This window comes from Diospyros lotus, chromosome 3 (assembly GCF_014633365.1).
Source record: "Diospyros lotus cultivar Yz01 chromosome 3, ASM1463336v1, whole genome shotgun sequence".
Lineage (NCBI taxonomy): Eukaryota > Viridiplantae > Streptophyta > Magnoliopsida > Ericales > Ebenaceae > Diospyros > Diospyros lotus.
The window spans coordinates 5,162,044-5,179,716 of record NC_068340.1 but is presented as its reverse complement, the minus strand read 5'-3'; the positions used below and the strand labels follow the sequence as shown (position 1 = coordinate 5,179,716).

The 17,673-nt window shown below is 36.0% G+C and overlaps 1 protein-coding gene across 1 annotated transcript; it reads left to right on the top strand.

Moving 5' to 3' along the window:
- Positions 1-8,462: 8,462 nt before the first annotated feature.
- Positions 8,463-12,124, top strand: LOC127796380 (threonine--tRNA ligase, cytoplasmic-like; the record flags this gene model as incomplete). Its single annotated transcript, XM_052328482.1, has 5 exons — positions 8,463-8,733; positions 8,845-9,089; positions 9,168-9,226; positions 11,666-11,760; positions 12,091-12,124. Coding segments are annotated over 4 exons (621 nt in total), but the record flags the coding sequence as incomplete, so codon positions are not given.
- Between the last annotated feature and the right edge of the window lie 5,549 nt (positions 12,125-17,673).

Below are 17,673 nucleotides of genomic sequence, written 5' to 3'. Positions count from 1 at the left end.
TATATATCAATACATATGAATAATTAAAAGATATGATTGTAACCAATCCAATCCATTTTAAAGACTCAATCCATTAGGAGAAATAGATTGTTATGTCTCTCTTATGTCAACATTATTTTCATTTTTTCGGTACCCATCTCTCTACAATTTAATGTTTTTACAATGTAATTGGCCTTTCTCATCAACAAATTAATTTAGTCTGGATTTAAATCGAATTTGAACTTAATTTTAAATTTAATTATAAATATAATAAATCCCAATTAATTAGATACCATTGAGAGAGACCTAATTTGGCAGCAAGCGGAGTTGAATATTAAGCAAATCTATATGTATGTATATAATAATATCTTAAAAGTTATGGCTTAACAACTTAATTAATTGACACAATATAATAATTATAATTTATTTATCTAAATTGTCCACACGTGTCAATCTCTCTCAAGTTCTTCTATAAGATCAGACATGTTGATAGACAGACTTACAGAATAGAAGATAAAAGACTAAAATATCTTCACCCACATTACATTAGAAAAAGTGTAATGCAATATGGGCGAGAGCATTTTAGTCCTTTAGCTCTTATTTTATAAGCTTGTCTGTTATCATGTCTGGCTCTCAAAAATTTTTTTCCCCCTCTCTCTATCTCCCCAAGTTATTAAATACAATTGCATCAATTCAGCTTTTACGATCGTCAAAATAATTGCAAGCATTATTATTTGTATCTCGATGTTATTTTTTTAATTTGTAAATTATTTTTTATTTTTATTAAATTTTGATAATATGAGAAATTTCAAAAGTCGGTAGTCTCTCAAATTCTATATATTTTAAAATTTTATTAATTTTTAAGGTACCAATATTTTATCTTTTAACCAAAAGTTTTGTATTTTTAAAAAAGTTATTTTCTAAATCAAAAAATAGTAGGTGCATTCTATATTACGAATTAATAATAGAAGATATAAGCAATTTTAAACCATAATAGTAAATTGAAATTTGGATATAACTATAAAACTTATTTTATGAATATTAATATATTTAAATTATATTAAAATATAAATATAATCATGCATATAAATTATTCAACAAAGAGTTGGAAATTAGATGAATCATAATGCCTCACGAAATCCTCTATTGGATTTGAAAAATTCATAGACTCTAAGATTATCGTTCTTGTGCAGTTTTCATCGCTAATGTCTTTAATTTCGATAGAGAAAATAAATCACAAACAGGACTTTAGCCTTTACCTAGTTTAAGTATGGAACTCGTAATCCACTAATACTAATCTCATATATCACTTGTTCGTCATTTAATTTATATTTTGAAGGCAAAAAATTTAATAACCTTATAGCTTATGAGATTGATCTAACTAAATTCAATTTTATATTAAATTAGATGTTTAATTTTACGAAACAAATGTGTTTAGGAATTAAACAAGAGGCAAGAGGTGTTAGATTGAGTGAGTGACCAAATTAATTACTAATGTATTTGCTGTCTTTGTTAATTCGAAACTATTATGATAGATTGTGGGTTAATAATAAAGTGAATATATAAAGTTATAAATAAACTACAAAGCCTCATCATTAATCCTTGGTTACAATAATTAAAATTGATTAATTAATTAATTAATAGTGAAAGTTGAACCATAATAATGATATATGTACGTCATTTATTAATTTGATGAGATTTGTGAATAAAAGTTCCATAAAAACATCACCTTTCCAACAAAAGGAACGCCTCTTTAATTATTACAAAACTACCACATTGCCTACAATGAGACTCGTTTCAGGATATCGTTGTGCCTTTATCTGATCCAAGAATGAAGAAGAAGAAGAAGAAGAAGAAAGAAGAAAACATATATATTTGAAGCCATTGTAAACCAATGAACTAACGTACATAAAGCCATCATCATGAACTATATATATATATATGGGGCTCTTGCAGACCTCACAGAGAGGGCCAAAAAAAGGGGAAAGAAGAAAGGAGCGTACAATGTAATTGACTTCAATCAATACAGTAGCCTTTAATTGGTTCCTAAATCAAAGACTATGTAGAAAAACAATATATATATATATATAGAGAGAGAGAGAGAGAGAGAGAGAGAGATTTAGAAATATGGGGTACTGTAAAAGTGGGAAAGAGAGTGCAAGGCATGAAGTTGGAGCCTCAAATGCAGTATGTAATCTGCAGTCTTGAGCAGAAGGCGGTCGGCCTGCAGCCCTCTCCCTCCCGGTATCAGCCTCTGCAGCTTCTTCACCTTCTTCCTCATCAATAATCCCACCTTCTTCTTCTTTACTCTCCTTCTCCAGCTGCTTCTAAATATTGTTCCCCCCATTTTCTCTCTTCTCCTGATCTTCTCCTCTAACACTACACCCATCAATAACCACACAGATAGAGAGAGAGAGAGAGAGAGAGAGATGGCTATGGCGGTGAATGATGAAGGAGATGGTGGAGCGAGGAGGGTGATATATATAAATATTATCATCCCTTCCGTCTATCATATATCTTGACTTATAATAAGAAGACAATTTCCCGTATTTTAGTGTTAAATCTTCAAGCAACGTGGGGACTGGGACGATCGCAAGGTCAAGGATGGCACATGGGAGCCGAGCCCGAGACTGGGCTCCGAGTTGGGCCGAACTCGATCCAGTGGCCCGGGCCCAATAGATGATTCTGCATCACCCTCGCACGTGTCTGACATCAGCTGCCGCTGCTCGGCCTCCTCCTCCTCCGCTCGCACGCTCGCGCCGACCCACTGACTTCACGCTTGTCTGTAGCCTGACATTAACTACGTTTGACAGTGAATTTGTCCTCGTAATCCCCGAATCTCGACACTTGCCTCCTCACACATGCTCCCATCCCCATCTCCACCTTTCATTTTTCATTGTTCACGCCCCCACCCAATTAAATTCTGGAAACTTACTGCCCGTCGGATTGCTTCCGGACCTCATCGGACGGTCCCCGAAACGACTGTGCAAATACAGTTGATTGGCCGCCGCTGAACCCGGAATTGATGAAGCGCAGCCGACTAGAATAATATTATTTATTTATTTAGTGTGAAGTCGGTCAAATCGATACCTTTTATTATTATTACAATAATAATAAAATGTTAATATCCTAAAAATAATTCAATATTTAATGGCATTTTGTGTACAGCAGCAAACAGATAAAGGATCATTTATGTTTGCGTGTATGGTCATGCAAAAGGTCGGTAGCATGCAGAATGAGAGGTCCCTGCTATAACCATGCCGCTCTGAAACTTCCAGGTTTCACGAGAGAGCTCTTAAAACCCATCCACGTGAAGGATGATGATCGGGATGATAATGATGGATCACATACATCCAATTGTCGGACATACATACATATATAGTTAAAAAAAAAAGGCATAAATATGCCCCTCCAATATTGTTCGAGGCCATTTGACCTCTTCAATTTGAGAGTGGACTTATCATGTTATTAATTCTTAATTTTGTAATAATCACACATTTTATTTTGTAAATTTAGGCTAATCATGCACCTTTTTTTTTTTTCTATTAGCATTGCGCGTGAAGTTACACGTGATAAAGAAGCATGATGGGTCAACTGCATTGTCACCGATGACCTACCAACCAAGAGAATGAAGAAGATGACAAATCAACCATCGACCTCAATCGTGCCAATCAATCGACATCCGTTTCGCGAAGAAGCACAAGGAAGATGACCAAGAGACTCATCCCGCCAATCAACTCATCTTCTTAGTGGGAAAAAACTACGAGAAAAACGATCAGGAGACCCACTAGATCGACCACCGACCTCCATCGAGCGAAGAAGCTTAAGGAAGATGATCAGGAGACCCGAGACGTCGATTTGGCCTTCCTCATCCTGATCGACCTCTATTGCAATTATGCTACGTCAAGATTTGTATCGCCATACCAACCATGATTCTCTCTCACCACTGGTCTCCATCGCTACCAACCCACCTTTCACATCTCTCGTCGGCAACCCACCTTTGGCCTCTCTCTCTAACCTCACTGACATTGTAGATGGCAACCTCACCAACAAATTTGCAAATGGTGTTGTGGATGAGAAGGATTTGTAAAGCGCATGTAACTCACACGTTCCCAATTGTCAAGTGAAGTATGTGATTGTTTCAAAATTAAGAGTTAAAGGGCATGATTGATTCATTCTAAAGTTGGGAGGCCAAATGGTTCCAAAAGTAAATTTGGAGAGCATATTTATGCATCTAACTCTTCCCTTATAGCTATTTCCCCCTTTCCCACCTCTAAATAATAATAAAAAAAAAACTTAAAAGTGGACCTATCATGTTCCCATCAACTTTCAATTTTGCTCTAAATCACACACATTTCTCAAATAAGTGTGTGTGAAATGCACCCACATTGTCAATGAGTTGCTAGCGAGAAAAATTCTAAGCTCCAATTGGTCTTCGTCAATTTGCTTTTCCTCACCACAAACATCCTCAGAATTCCATTCCCAGCTTTCAAGGCCACTATTTCCTATTTTCTCCCTTGTCAATGACCCACTAATAGTGTTCATGTATCTCATATGTGCTCATTTAAAAGATCAAGTGTGTTATTGTAGTAAAATTAAAAGTTAAGAGACATCCACTTTCAAATTGGGAGAGTTAAATGACTATGACGGAAGAGTTTGATAGCATATTTATTCCTTATGTACATATAGAATACATCTATCATCAAGTGCAAGGCCGATATTGGCTGGCGATGCACAATACAAAACCAAGCACACGGCTGGGAACTGGGAAGAAGATGATAATGATAGGAGATGGTGATGACATTGCTAATTAAAATATTTAAATATTAAAAACAAATTAAGCGGAGTCAAAATAAAAGAATGTTGACTTTTTGCGGTCAACTTTGGGAGATATCATCAGTTATAGGCAGACCCAACACAAAGCATTAACTTCTTCTACAGCAGTTCATGCCAAAGATTAATTAATTAGGTTTTCCTGTGACAGTGCATATATATATACCCAAGCAGACAGCACTCACAGAAAGGGAAAAAAGGGATCTTTTGCGACGACACGACATCCATCTTGTAGTGACGAACGAACATAGAAAAAAACTTAAATTATTGAATTGGGGTTGACCATAGAGCTTGAAATTGACCAAATATGGGATATGGGAACGTTGTTTGTGGGCCGCCGAAAGGATTTCCGGCCATGGATGCCGGCCGGAAAGCTGGCCTACTAACATGCTTCATTAATACACACATATATATAATATATACATAGATAGATAGATAGATAGATAGATAGCAGAAGGTGAGGTTTTGTATGTGGGTCAGTTTAATTAAGTTATAATGTGTCCACTGTCAGGAAGATTGTCCCATTTAGTTTGTTGTATGTGAACCCAAAGTTCTTAAATCTTAACTGCCAGGAAAGAAAAGAGAAACATCACTTTGTTTGATCAGCCGATTAACTCTTATATATTCTTCCAAATGTGACATTTTCTTACATAATTAAGAAATCCCATAACAGGATGATATATACATTAATTTGCAATTTTGTATATACCAGATTATGATGTGACAGTGACGTTTAATTTGCAATGGCAAATCATTTTGATGGAAATTATTTTATATAAAATTATGATGTTGTTGCTGTTGGCAATGATGAAAGGGGCCCAAAATTCCAATGGGAATGGAGTGGGGAGTGCACCCTATTGCCCATACTGTGCATGTGGATTGCCAACGCTATTGACCTTGACCTTTCATGCTCGTATACTGATTGATCATTGAGAGCGCAACTAATTGCTTATATTCTCAGGACACTGTGGAACCACCTAGTAGCAGTGAGTAGGACTCTTTCATTTATTAGCTTCATCCATTTCTTCAACTTGCACTGCGTTTTCAATTTTGCATGGTCCCTCGCAGTTAAGTCAAACCATATGCACAGTATATATGCTTCATTTATATATATATATAGGTGTTAATTAAGGATGATTTGCCATTCATAAACAAGAATTACTACCCATATAATCATAGAGGCGGTTTGTGCAAGGGGAGATCATCATGGTGCGGTGGTGGTGGTGGTGGTGGTAGTGGGTGGCCTCTCACTAGCTAGATGAATGAGAGAAAGTGGTGTGGAGCGGTGCAACATATTTGTAGCTATATATAGCTAGCTGCTAGGGGCATCGATCATGATCAGGGGCCTTCTAATTAGCTTCTTGTGATGATGATGAGATCAGAAGCAATCTAGCAAGCTGTGGACCTAATTAAAATTAAATTAAAGATGACAAACTCAATGAATGCACATGGCCGCACATGCCGCCATGGCTTTACGTACGTACTTACCCAGCTGCCCACCCAGGCCCTCCATGTTAATTGCTCCTCCTCATCCTTGTCTATTTCACCATCTACCATACTGATACTGATACTACTACTGCTGCTGCTACTACTGCCGCTACCCACATGCCCATGTCAGTACTAAGTAATAAGAAGATGTCACAATTCCTTCTAGCTTAATTTGAAGGACAACTACCCACAAATAAGTGTTGGTTTACCGCATCCCCATGCAATTCCAATGTCATATCTCTATCTAGTTTATATTTTCTCTTGATAATTAAGGATATTTTCTCTTGATAATTAAGGATTAACAACATTTCTATTTGGCTTATCTCATGCTTGAAAAATGTGGAATAGCCATCTCATCTTTATGATACAAAGAATTTTCTCATAGCTCAAATTAAGTCATCAAGTTTGAAGATCTTGGATATTCAGGGGCAAATTTAGGGGGTAGGCACCGGCTGCAACCCCCCCTCCTGATTCAGCTCTCCTTAGATTTATTTTTGGCCCATTTGGAGAGAGGAGGGTTGAAATGATTTATGAATCTGGGGAACAGCCTTCTCACAGATTTGTTCTTAGATCTGCCCCCCGTGGATATCATAACTTCAAGTATTTTAGTTTTTCACCTATATAAAGTCATGAATTCCCATAGATCACCTAATAATCTCTAAATTTTTAATACTTTTTATTACTCATTTACTATATATACTGACTTGAGCGTTGGAATTTATAACGAGATAACTAATCTCGCCCTTTCCCATAAGTAATCAGTTAGAGGTAGAATTTTACTAATCAATCCTTAATTATTTCCTCACTATTTTACGCCCATCGTGATTCGTGTCAACTTATATTTATCTTTCAACACTACCGAACCACCCAATCTTAGCATTACCATAGCATGTCCATCTCGTAGCCAAATAGGTGGTAACAATTTAGAGAATTATGTACCAGAATTAGACCTATATGTATATATATATATATTTATTATTATATATGTCTATTATTTTTTTCCAATGAAATAGTGATTTTTTAGTTGCTTGGCAGCTGAAATAGTTATTTTACATGCAGGTATAAGAACTAATATTTAATCTATGGTCAATTGTTTAATAAATTCTTATTAAACTTTGGTTTAATAATTAAACCATAAACTTCTCTCTTTTCGATTCGATACTCCCAACTTAATTTTCAAAATAATAGTTCAAATTTCGACCACTTGTTTTTCATCAATAACATTTTTTTTATTTATAAAATTAATTTAAAAGTGATCTCCTTCGTAACCCTCTTGAATTAAAGGATAATTTGCATTGATTTCTACTCATTACAACTTAATTTTGTTGATTAGTTATTATCATTATTACTAACCAACGACTGTATCTATTTAGTGATAACTATTTCCATGTACACGACCAAATTAATTTATTTTATTATGAGAGTACTCTACATTTTAATAATATAATTAAATTTAATAATAACATATTAAAATATAATTCTTAAAATATTATAATATAAATCAACTTGAGATTTAAAATATTGCAATGTGGGAAGAATTAGTTTCATAGGCTCTATAATTTTTTTGTTTATCAATAATGTTAACTTAACTGAAAAATATTGGTAGTTTAGGGTTTATAGTTTAGAAATAATAGTCGACAATGACAATTGATTATCATTATCATTATCATTAATATTATTATTTTTATAAATTTTTCTATAAATAGAGAGATAAGATAAAGAAAGGGGATTTTTTTAATGGATCGGGAGATTTTGTAATTTTTTAAAACAAAAAGGAGATTTTTTGAATTTAGCCGTGTAATTTAACCTAACTATTAGTACCATTTTAATAAAAAAAAACATGAGTGTAATTTCACTCTTTCGTAGCAATCAAATAATTTTTTTTTTATAGAAATTATATTTTATATTTTATTTTTCATTTCATTTATATTTTATCTACTCTCTCAAAACACTGTTAGATGTAACGAATTTATGGGCCGATTAGTACGTGGCCCAAGACCGAAAGAGTGAATGCCCCTTCAAACGGGCCCACGGGATCAGAATTTCTCAGGCCCATCAATTGTTTCCCCTGCCAAGTCCAAACGCATTGAGCAGCACGACGCCGTTTACTTCAATGCATAAAACCCTAAACCTCGCCCCGCCTTGGACTCACTGACTCATGCAATCTGCGCCAGTGTGCTGGCGATTATCCGTCTTTCGCTGCCGTGCTCCGCCTTGCAGCGCTTTTCTCCTCCTGTTCCCCTCCCTATCGCCGCCGCCGCCGCCGCCGCCGCCAATGGGCAAAAAAGCCAACTCTCAGCCGGACTCCGCCTCGTCCCACTCCAGGGACGAAGCCTATCTTCAGGCTGTCATTCCCAAGCGCATCGCCCTCTTCGAGTCCGTCAAATCCGAACTACTCGCCTACCGCCAATCTATCTCCGGCGATCCGATCAAGTTCTTTCTCGTCTTCTTCATCTCATAAAATGTAAATTTATGTTACATGTAAATGCGTATATGATATTGGATATTGGTTTCGTGTTTTTTGTTTTATTGGTGTTGTTTTAGGGGTGTCTTTGCCGGATGGGAATGGGAGCGTGAAGGAAGGCAAGAAATGGATGTCGACTCCACTCGACATTGTGAAGGGGAGTTTGAATAGTTTGGCAGCGAACGCACTGATTTCGAAGGTTAATGGAGTGATGTGGGACATGGCGAGGCCGCTTGAAGGTGACTGTGACCTCAAATTGTTCACATTTGACAGCGATGAAGGTCGCGACACCTTCTGGCATTCTAGTGCTCACATTCTCGGGCGGGTAATAAGCTTTAATGAATTTTAGACAGTGTGTAATGTGGATTGTGAGTTGGTCTGGCTCTTTTTTTGAATTTTGCAGTCCCTTGAGATGGAATACGGGTGCACGTTATGCAATGGGCCATGTACTACAAGAGGGAGGTACATTCAATTTGATGATTTCCTGACTTCTATATCTGTTAGTTAATTTGTATTGCAGTATAATTACAATTTGTATTTATATGGGAATTTCAATGGTGCCTTTTTTCAAGTTGATTGACATTTGTGTTAGCAAAGTTTTCAATTATGTACTGCATTGAACAGTCATGACTCAAGTGAATTAACTCTCCTATTTTCTCTCCCTAACAGAAGATTTTTAGGCATTAGGAATGATTTTATTGGCAAATCCAAACCACGAAATTACGGGTCCAAGTAACCTGAATAATTAGATTATGTATGGGTGTGAACATCTGGAGTGACATGCAACTACATCAATGAGATATTCTATGTGGAGCTTATGACATGTCAATTTCTAAGAGCGGGTGTATCTTGAGCTGTTATTGACAATCAGATAATTGCTGCATGTTGTGTTATTGTTAGGTCTTTGTAGATGGTATTATTGTTCACCTAAAGCTTATAAGATAAGATAAACGGGGAACTGGTAAAATTTTCATTGCTATCAAATTATCAATTTATCCACCATCTTTGAGAACCCTGAGTAGAAATCAGTACTAGGAATTGTGAAGCTTGAGCCACATGTTACTGTTGTTGCCCCATTCAGTTTAATTTTTACATAATTTGTACTTTCAGCAGTAATTGTGCTTCTAGCTATGTCTGGTCATGGTTTTATTGGTTTTTCTATTTATATTAAGAAAGATTTTGATATGATTTCTATGTCAATGTATCAAACAATGTTATATTATTACAATCAAATGTTCATCGATGAAGGATGTGGATCAGTTGGTGCATTCATCTTTGGCCTTCTCAGTCTTGGTGAAAGTTAACCTTTGGGAAAGTTCAAGAGAAGGGGATCATTGTCTCAATTTCTTGTTATTATTGTGATCAAATGTTTGAGTAGCATGCTGAAGCGGGCAAAGTAGGGAGATGAGATCACGAGGTTTGAGGTTGGTAGAGAGAGAAAGTGAGGTTGGGGAGAGAATGAGGGAGATGAGAGATATTTTAAGAGTACATATGGCATTTTGAAACTTGATCACTGATAAATAAATTGTAAGGGTAAAATGTAAGAGAATTTACAAAGTAAGCATATTCATTGCAATTTTCCAAATGTCAGAGGTACTTTTTGCTCTTTCACTAGCTCTCAAGGGTACTTAATGTTCTCTTAAGGAACTCATTCTTGGAGGGGAGGTGTTTGGACCTTAAGGACACAGGCTATTTATTTGTGGAAAATGATTTCCAGTTTTCTATCTTCAATTTTCTAGAGAATTTATTGTTTTCAATTTTCCACAGAAAATTTGGAAAATATATTCAAATGTTAGAAGTACAGAAACTAATTTCCAATCTAGAAAATTAGAACATATGCTCAAAAAAGTGAAAGATGTTTTAATTTCTTTTATGTGAATTGTGTTAGAGAAGGAGATGAAGATGATTTGTGGAAAATTTTTGGAGAAACTTTTCCAAATCTCCAAATTAATAATGAAAACTTAGAAAAATCATTTTAGGAGTTTTTCAAGTTTAGTTCAATTTTGGAAAACTGCGTCTTCCAAATCTCCATTTTCCATCTGGGAATTTTTTGTATTTAAACAAGTTTTCTAGTATCTGATGCCTCTTTATAAAGGGCTTGCAGCCCTTGGGGTGGCCTTATTTGCTTTATACTTTTACTTATAAATAAAAGGTTCATTTTTTACTGCTAGTTGCTTGAGATATACACCTAAACTGAGCCATACTGAATTGGATGCCCATTAATTCTATTTAATTAGGGTGAAATCATAGTGATGACTTGCACCCAATGATTGTGTTGTTGTGCATGGCCCATTTATATGATTGAATCATGGCGCTCGTGAATTAGAAAATGCTGCTGGTCTTGTTAATGGTGAATAGTGGCATTGGCAAATCCAATAAAAGGAGCCAATCATGAAGGAATACTCCAATCATGATGGTTTGCCTAGTTTATTTTGCAGCAACAGTTGAGTGGTCATTCTTTTATTTTCCCGTTCCTTTCTTCATACACAAGGATGAGCCCTGGTAGCAACCGTATGGTTGCTCCTTTGTAATTGGAAGATCACGGGTTTGAGTAATAACAACCACCTTGTTGCAAAATAAGGGTAAAGCTGCCCAACAAAACGATTCTCTTTTGACACTCACGAAACAGGGAGCTTCGTGCACTAGGAATACCTTTTTTCTTTCTTCTTACATCTGAATGAATTTGTTTTGTATGGTCCGGATTTGAGGATTTTCATGGTATTACTCAGAGAACACCCTGTCACATAACAGTGATAGTGTGATTTTTTCTTTGTTTATTAGCTTTATGCACTGAAAATCATACTCTCCTTGGCACTAACTTTGGCTTTACATTATTATCCTAGTGTTTGCTTTTCTTATTTGTGTCATCTTCATCCTTTATTTTCTCATATGATTCTGCAGAACTTCCTCTTTGCCTAGCCTATTTTGGTGTCCTGCATCGGAATGAGGCCAGTGGTGCACTTAGCGGATTAACTCTTTTCAGGAGATTTCAGTAGGTAGCTTTGTTGTTGATGTTATTGCTATTCATGGAGGGAAAAAATATAATTTTGAACTTTTATTTCATTTGGAGTGGGCTTTCTCTGATCCTTCAGGATCTTGATGGCTTTTATGAACTATTGTCCATGCGAAACTGTAGCTATTAATACGTGTTTTAATATCACCCATTGTGCTGGCATTAGTGCTTGAACATGTTTGGTTTCCTTTCCCCTCTACTCCTGACAGTTGAGCAGGATAAAGGAAAGAAGAAAATGTGTTTTATATCTTCAATAGTAGTGCATTATTGATTTAAGCCTTTTTTTTTGTGACACTGCAACTCTTTTTTTCAGGATGATGCTCATTATCTTTTATAGGGAGTCCCAGGTTAGTTTAGTTGATATGTAAAGTCACCTACTAACATAACAATCTATTTTAACAATCTATGTTCTGAATGCCTGCGGTGACTTCCTTTTTCTTCAGATAAAAGATGAAGTCAGGAGTGTGCATTAGAGTTTATCAGTTGCACCTATGAGATATTTGGGTTCACTTTTGACCTGAAATTGTCTATGGTAAGGCAAATGGTACTCATTTATGCATTATAGAATAGCTTACTATCGTAATTGTCTTGCGTGCAACAAATCTACTGATGATGATATCCAATATGTCATTGGCTACTGTGGTGTTTTACATATATTTAATGACTATGAACAAAAGTTAGTGCGCTGTTTCTGTCCTACATTGTTTAGAATACAAACTTTGCTCCGTTGTTAAGAACTATTGAGGCTTGGTATAATTGCATATAGAAGATCTGATAAAGGAAGTTGCTTTATCCCAAGGGTTTGGTGATACTTAGAATCTGTAGTTGTATGCTGTGTATGATGAAATTATTTTATAACCTAGTGATTTTCTCCTAGGGTTTCTTTAGGTATTTAGGAAGAAATTGAGAAAGAGAGAGAGAAAAAGAGATAGAGTAGAAAGAACAGAGAGAGATAGAGAAGTTTTTAGAGGAAAAGAATTCTGTTATTTCACAATGAATTCCCATCCTCCAAGTAGTAGCCTATTTATAGGCCTTCTAGCTTACAGTTATAATTGTAACTAGAAGGTACAAGTTGTAACAATAGCAAAAATATTACAGCAAGATACAATGCAGTAATTGCAATAAGTTGTAATTAATGTTATAACCCTAGGGCCACGATATTCCCCCCCTCAAAATATTTCTTGTCCCCCAAGAAATCACAATAGCTGGGCCACCCTTGAAATTGCTTAAGTAAGTTCGGCAAGTATTCCCAAGTGGTGTGGTCTAGATGCAAATGAGACCACCATACCAAAACTTGGGTAATGGGAAACATATTATGATAAATCACCTATTTCGCTAGGACGACCAAGGGCTCAATTTCCACTATGAGATCTTCATTTGTTGGAAGGAGATTAATATTGGTGGCTTTACTAGGTCCCCCTGATTTTTTTAGCAAGGATTCGTGAAAATAGGATGTTGGGTTTTTTGCATGGAAGATTAGCTCTAGAAGTTGAAGAGAAGAACTTGTTAGAATGAAGATATTTTTCTGACTGTATTTTTATTCTAAGTTAGATTAGTTAACTTAGTTATTTTATTATGAGGGGTATGTTAGTCTTTTGTATAGGCTAAGTTCTAAACCCTCGTAATTGCCGCCTCCCTATAGTTTATAAATAGGATGCGAGAGCTTGCAGTTGGTCATAACACACAAATCATTCTGATTGTTCCCCATATGTAAGTGATGCTGACGAGAGAGCAAGAGAGAGAGAGAGAAAGGCTTAGAGATAAAGTTAGTCCTTGTATTCTCTTGAGAGTGCAGTGAACATGTGTGAGGGAGAGAAATGAGGTTCTTGTATCTTGTTTCAACTGGTTTTTAGTGGATTTATTCTCAAAGAGAAGGCTGGATGTAGGATTGCTTTAAAGCAGTCCGAACTAGGATAATTCTGTGCTTCTTGGATGGTTTGATTGTTCTTATCTTTCATTTCCTTACTGTTTTCAATTCCTGTTATATATATTCAGTTGTTATCTTGATTTCTGGGTGAGGAGTGAAGAGAGATTGACAAATCTAAGTCTTGAATCAGTTTCTAAGAGCTCTTAATCATAACATAGGATTTGTATTCACATCAGCTAGCAAATATAAATGATAGGCCACCTTCCCAACATTGGCCACAACTAGAAAAAGCCCATAGTATTTAGGACTCAATTTAGAGGCAAGGGAATTAGAAAATAAATGTTGCTGAAAACGTTTCACCCTCAGATAAACCATATCACCCACATCAAATACTCTTTTCACTTCTCTTTCTATTAGCATACTGCTTCATATGGTTTTGGGTTGTGGCTAACTCCTCCTTAATTAGTGAGCATATTCTGTCGTTGTTGTAGGTATTGATCAACCATAGCCATTGAATTAGGGTAATTCATCACAATAGTAAAAAATGGGGTTTACACCCAAATAGAGCCTCAAAAATGGTCATCTTCAAGGAATTATAATAGATGAAATTGTACCACCATTGAGCTAAGGTAACCACATGTTAGCGTTTGTCTAGAGTATTGATGGCAGTGATAGCAATGTCTTTGCACGAGTTATTATGCGGTTTTAGAGGATAGAGATAGGTGGTGGCCTCACTTGTAATTAGCTGTTAAGTTGGGGGTAATCTGGTAATATCAATACTCGATTTTGTAATAGCCTAGGAGTTATCACCCTAATATTCTATAATAGGGCAAGGGGGGCTAGGCATCATTAACGCATGATATTATTGTTTCATGAGAAAGCTTTGAGAGAGGAAAAATTGTGATTTTAGAATAACTTTTGTAATCTTGAGAGAAAGCTTGTAATTGTGGGGTGCAACCAGCTGTACTGGTCATTGTTTTTTGAATCAAATAAGACTGCTCTTGGAAGGTTCTTAGGTTGGATGTAGGGTTGTCCTAAAGGGTAGTCTGAACTAGGATAATCTCGGTGTTCTTGTGGATGTTTGGTTTGTGTGTTCTTATTTTTCAATTATGTTTTTGTTTCTGTTCATTTTGTATTTACTGTTGGCTTTTAATTCTGTTTGTGTTTTCTGTTCTAATTGATATCATTCAAACTATGAATGATTGTGTATGTGAGAGGTGTGTTTTCGACTAAAGATTCATATTTAAGTAACCCTAGGATAACACAACCTACCATCCTTTTGGTTTCGAAAAACATATGCATTGTAAATAGGCTTCCAAGCACTAATTTACCCTCTCCGTTTGTCCATCAGTCTCTGGATGGTAGGTTGTAGACATGTGTAATCCAACCCCCAAACTTTTGAACAGTTCTTGTCAAAAAACACTGGTAAGGATCTTATCTCTGTCAAATACTATAGATTGAGGAAGCCCATGTAATTTAACAACAAAGTTCAAAATATTGGAGCAACCTCTTGGGCAATTTTGTGGGGGGGGGGGGGGGGTGTTGATTTAAGCTCAAAAAATAAGCAAACTTTGTGAGCTTGTCGACCACCACCAGAATAACATCTCTAATAGAGATTCATACCCAAGCCTGCCCAAATATATCTAATGGCTGCAACAAGCCGGCATAGTCAACTTGCTCATGTTTGCAGTGTTAACAGACTGCACATGACAACACAAAAGCGATCACATCCTTCTTAAGGCTTGGCCAAAAGAACAGCTGCCTCACCTTGTGGTAGGTAGCTCTTAGCCTAAATGTCCCCCTAAAGCATAGTTGTGTAAAGACTGTAAGATCCGATCCTTTATTTGCTCATCTTCCCCAACCACTAGTTTACCCTTAAACCTGATTAAGCTAGTAGATAGTGTACAAGCAAGTTTACTGGTCGGTTGAATTGCTAGTTGAGCCAAGGGGTCCTTCGCCCAACTAGTCATTTCATAACTCAAATATATCTTTTGCCTAGATTGGAACGACTGTAATAACGACTTGACAATTGAGTGTGTAGCCTTTGCTGCAACAAGAACTTGAGGCTTTCATGATTAGTTTTGATGATAAATTGATTTGCCTCTAGGTCATGCCTCCATTTATCCATAGTTACCAACATGACAATTAACTCCTTGTCATAAACACCGAGTCCCCAGTGCTTTGGGGCTAAAGCTTGACTGATATAGGCCAATGGTCTCCCCTCTTGCAACAACATGGCTCCCACTCCCGGATCACAAGCATCAGTCTCCAATATAAATGGCTTAGCAAAATCAAGTAAAGCCAAGATGGGGGCCTAAGTTATAGCTCTTTTCAATGATAGGAAAGTAGCCTTTGCCCTAGGATTCCAATTAAATTGGCTTTCTTGAGCAATTTAGTCAAATGCTTACTTATCACCCCATAATTTTGTACGAACCACCTATAGTACCCTGTTAGCCTCAAGAAGCCTCTCAATTCTTTAACTGTTATTGGTCTTGGCCATTAAACCATAGCAGCTACTTTCTTAGGATCACTGTTCACACACTCACCTGAAATTATATGGCCCAAGTATTCTACTTCCCCTTAGCAAAGGTATATTTAGATAGGTTCCTGTGCAATGGCGTATGAAGACAGGTGAGTGCTAATGGGATCCGTCGCCCTCCGACGTGAGGTGAACATCCTATGCGATCAGTGGTGGTTGTGGTTGTATGAATCTCTGGCTAGGGTACACATGATTGGAAATGTGTTTCTAATGTTGGAAGGTGTTTTGATGTTTCATCTCGATCACATCACACTAAATCTTGGCATAGCTATCGAGTTAGTGAGATTAATCAATCCATGGCTCTCACTCAATCGGGATGTTAATCGATGGAAGGATTACAAAATACGGTAATCAAAAGCTTAAATAGGTTCTCAAAAAAGTATGACTCTATTATTGATAGGATCACCCTAACATAATGCTAGTTGTCACTCAAGGTCTTTTGGGGTATATTTGGGAGATGGAGAGATCCTCATTATAGAACAAAGTATTTGGTTGGTGTCAAAGAGTTTGACGTGTCTCGATTGCTATTTAGTGGTGAACCTAGAAGATCACACGCATATCGAGTATAGTGGTTAACTAAGAGATAAAAGCTGTAATCTTCGTCAAGAGAGAATGAGTTTTATTGGGATATTAATAATGAGAATGGTTCTCATTGAGTAATTAATTCTTGTATAATATCTTGTGTATAATAGTTATATATGTATTATATTATATTGAGAGAATTAATTTAAATGCAATGTATGGAAAAGAAAAAGAGGTTCCATTATCTATATAATATATATAATATATTATATGGAAAAGAAAGAACACTTCAAATAATATATATGATGTATTATTGAAAAGAAAAGAACACTTCAAATAATATATATGATATATTATTGAAAAGAAAAATGCACTTCCATTATATATAATAATATATATAATTTAAGAGGAAAGAGCACTTCAAATAATATATATGATACATTATATTGAAAATAAAAATGCACTTTCATTATATAAAATTTGTGATATATTATATTGAAAATAAAATGGCTATCTCCTCCTATATAAATAGGTGATCATGGAGAGAATTGGAAGTGTGAGAAACATTTGACCATTTGCAAGTTGTTGCTACATTTTCTCCTCATTCTCATTCTAGTTGGAATTCTCTTAGCCATTACTCCTATTTTGCTCTAGATTCCATTGTTGTTGGGCATGGTTTGGTCTAACTAGTTATCTGTTCAGGAGCTATTGGTGTGCAACCGTTACTGCCTCAAAGGAGATTTCAGCCTCTACACCGGACTTCAAACCACCCTAAGGTATATATGCTAAACCTCATAGGCATGGTTTGATTTTGTATTGCATATGATCATGGAAAATTGAGTCTTACAAGGTGGTCTTGAACTTTTTTCCGCTGCATTCTTATTTATGTTTTCTAAAAGTTTTAAAAACAATAAAACCCTTGCATTGATACACTAAGAGTTGACGTTCCCTTTTCAGTGGCATCCCAA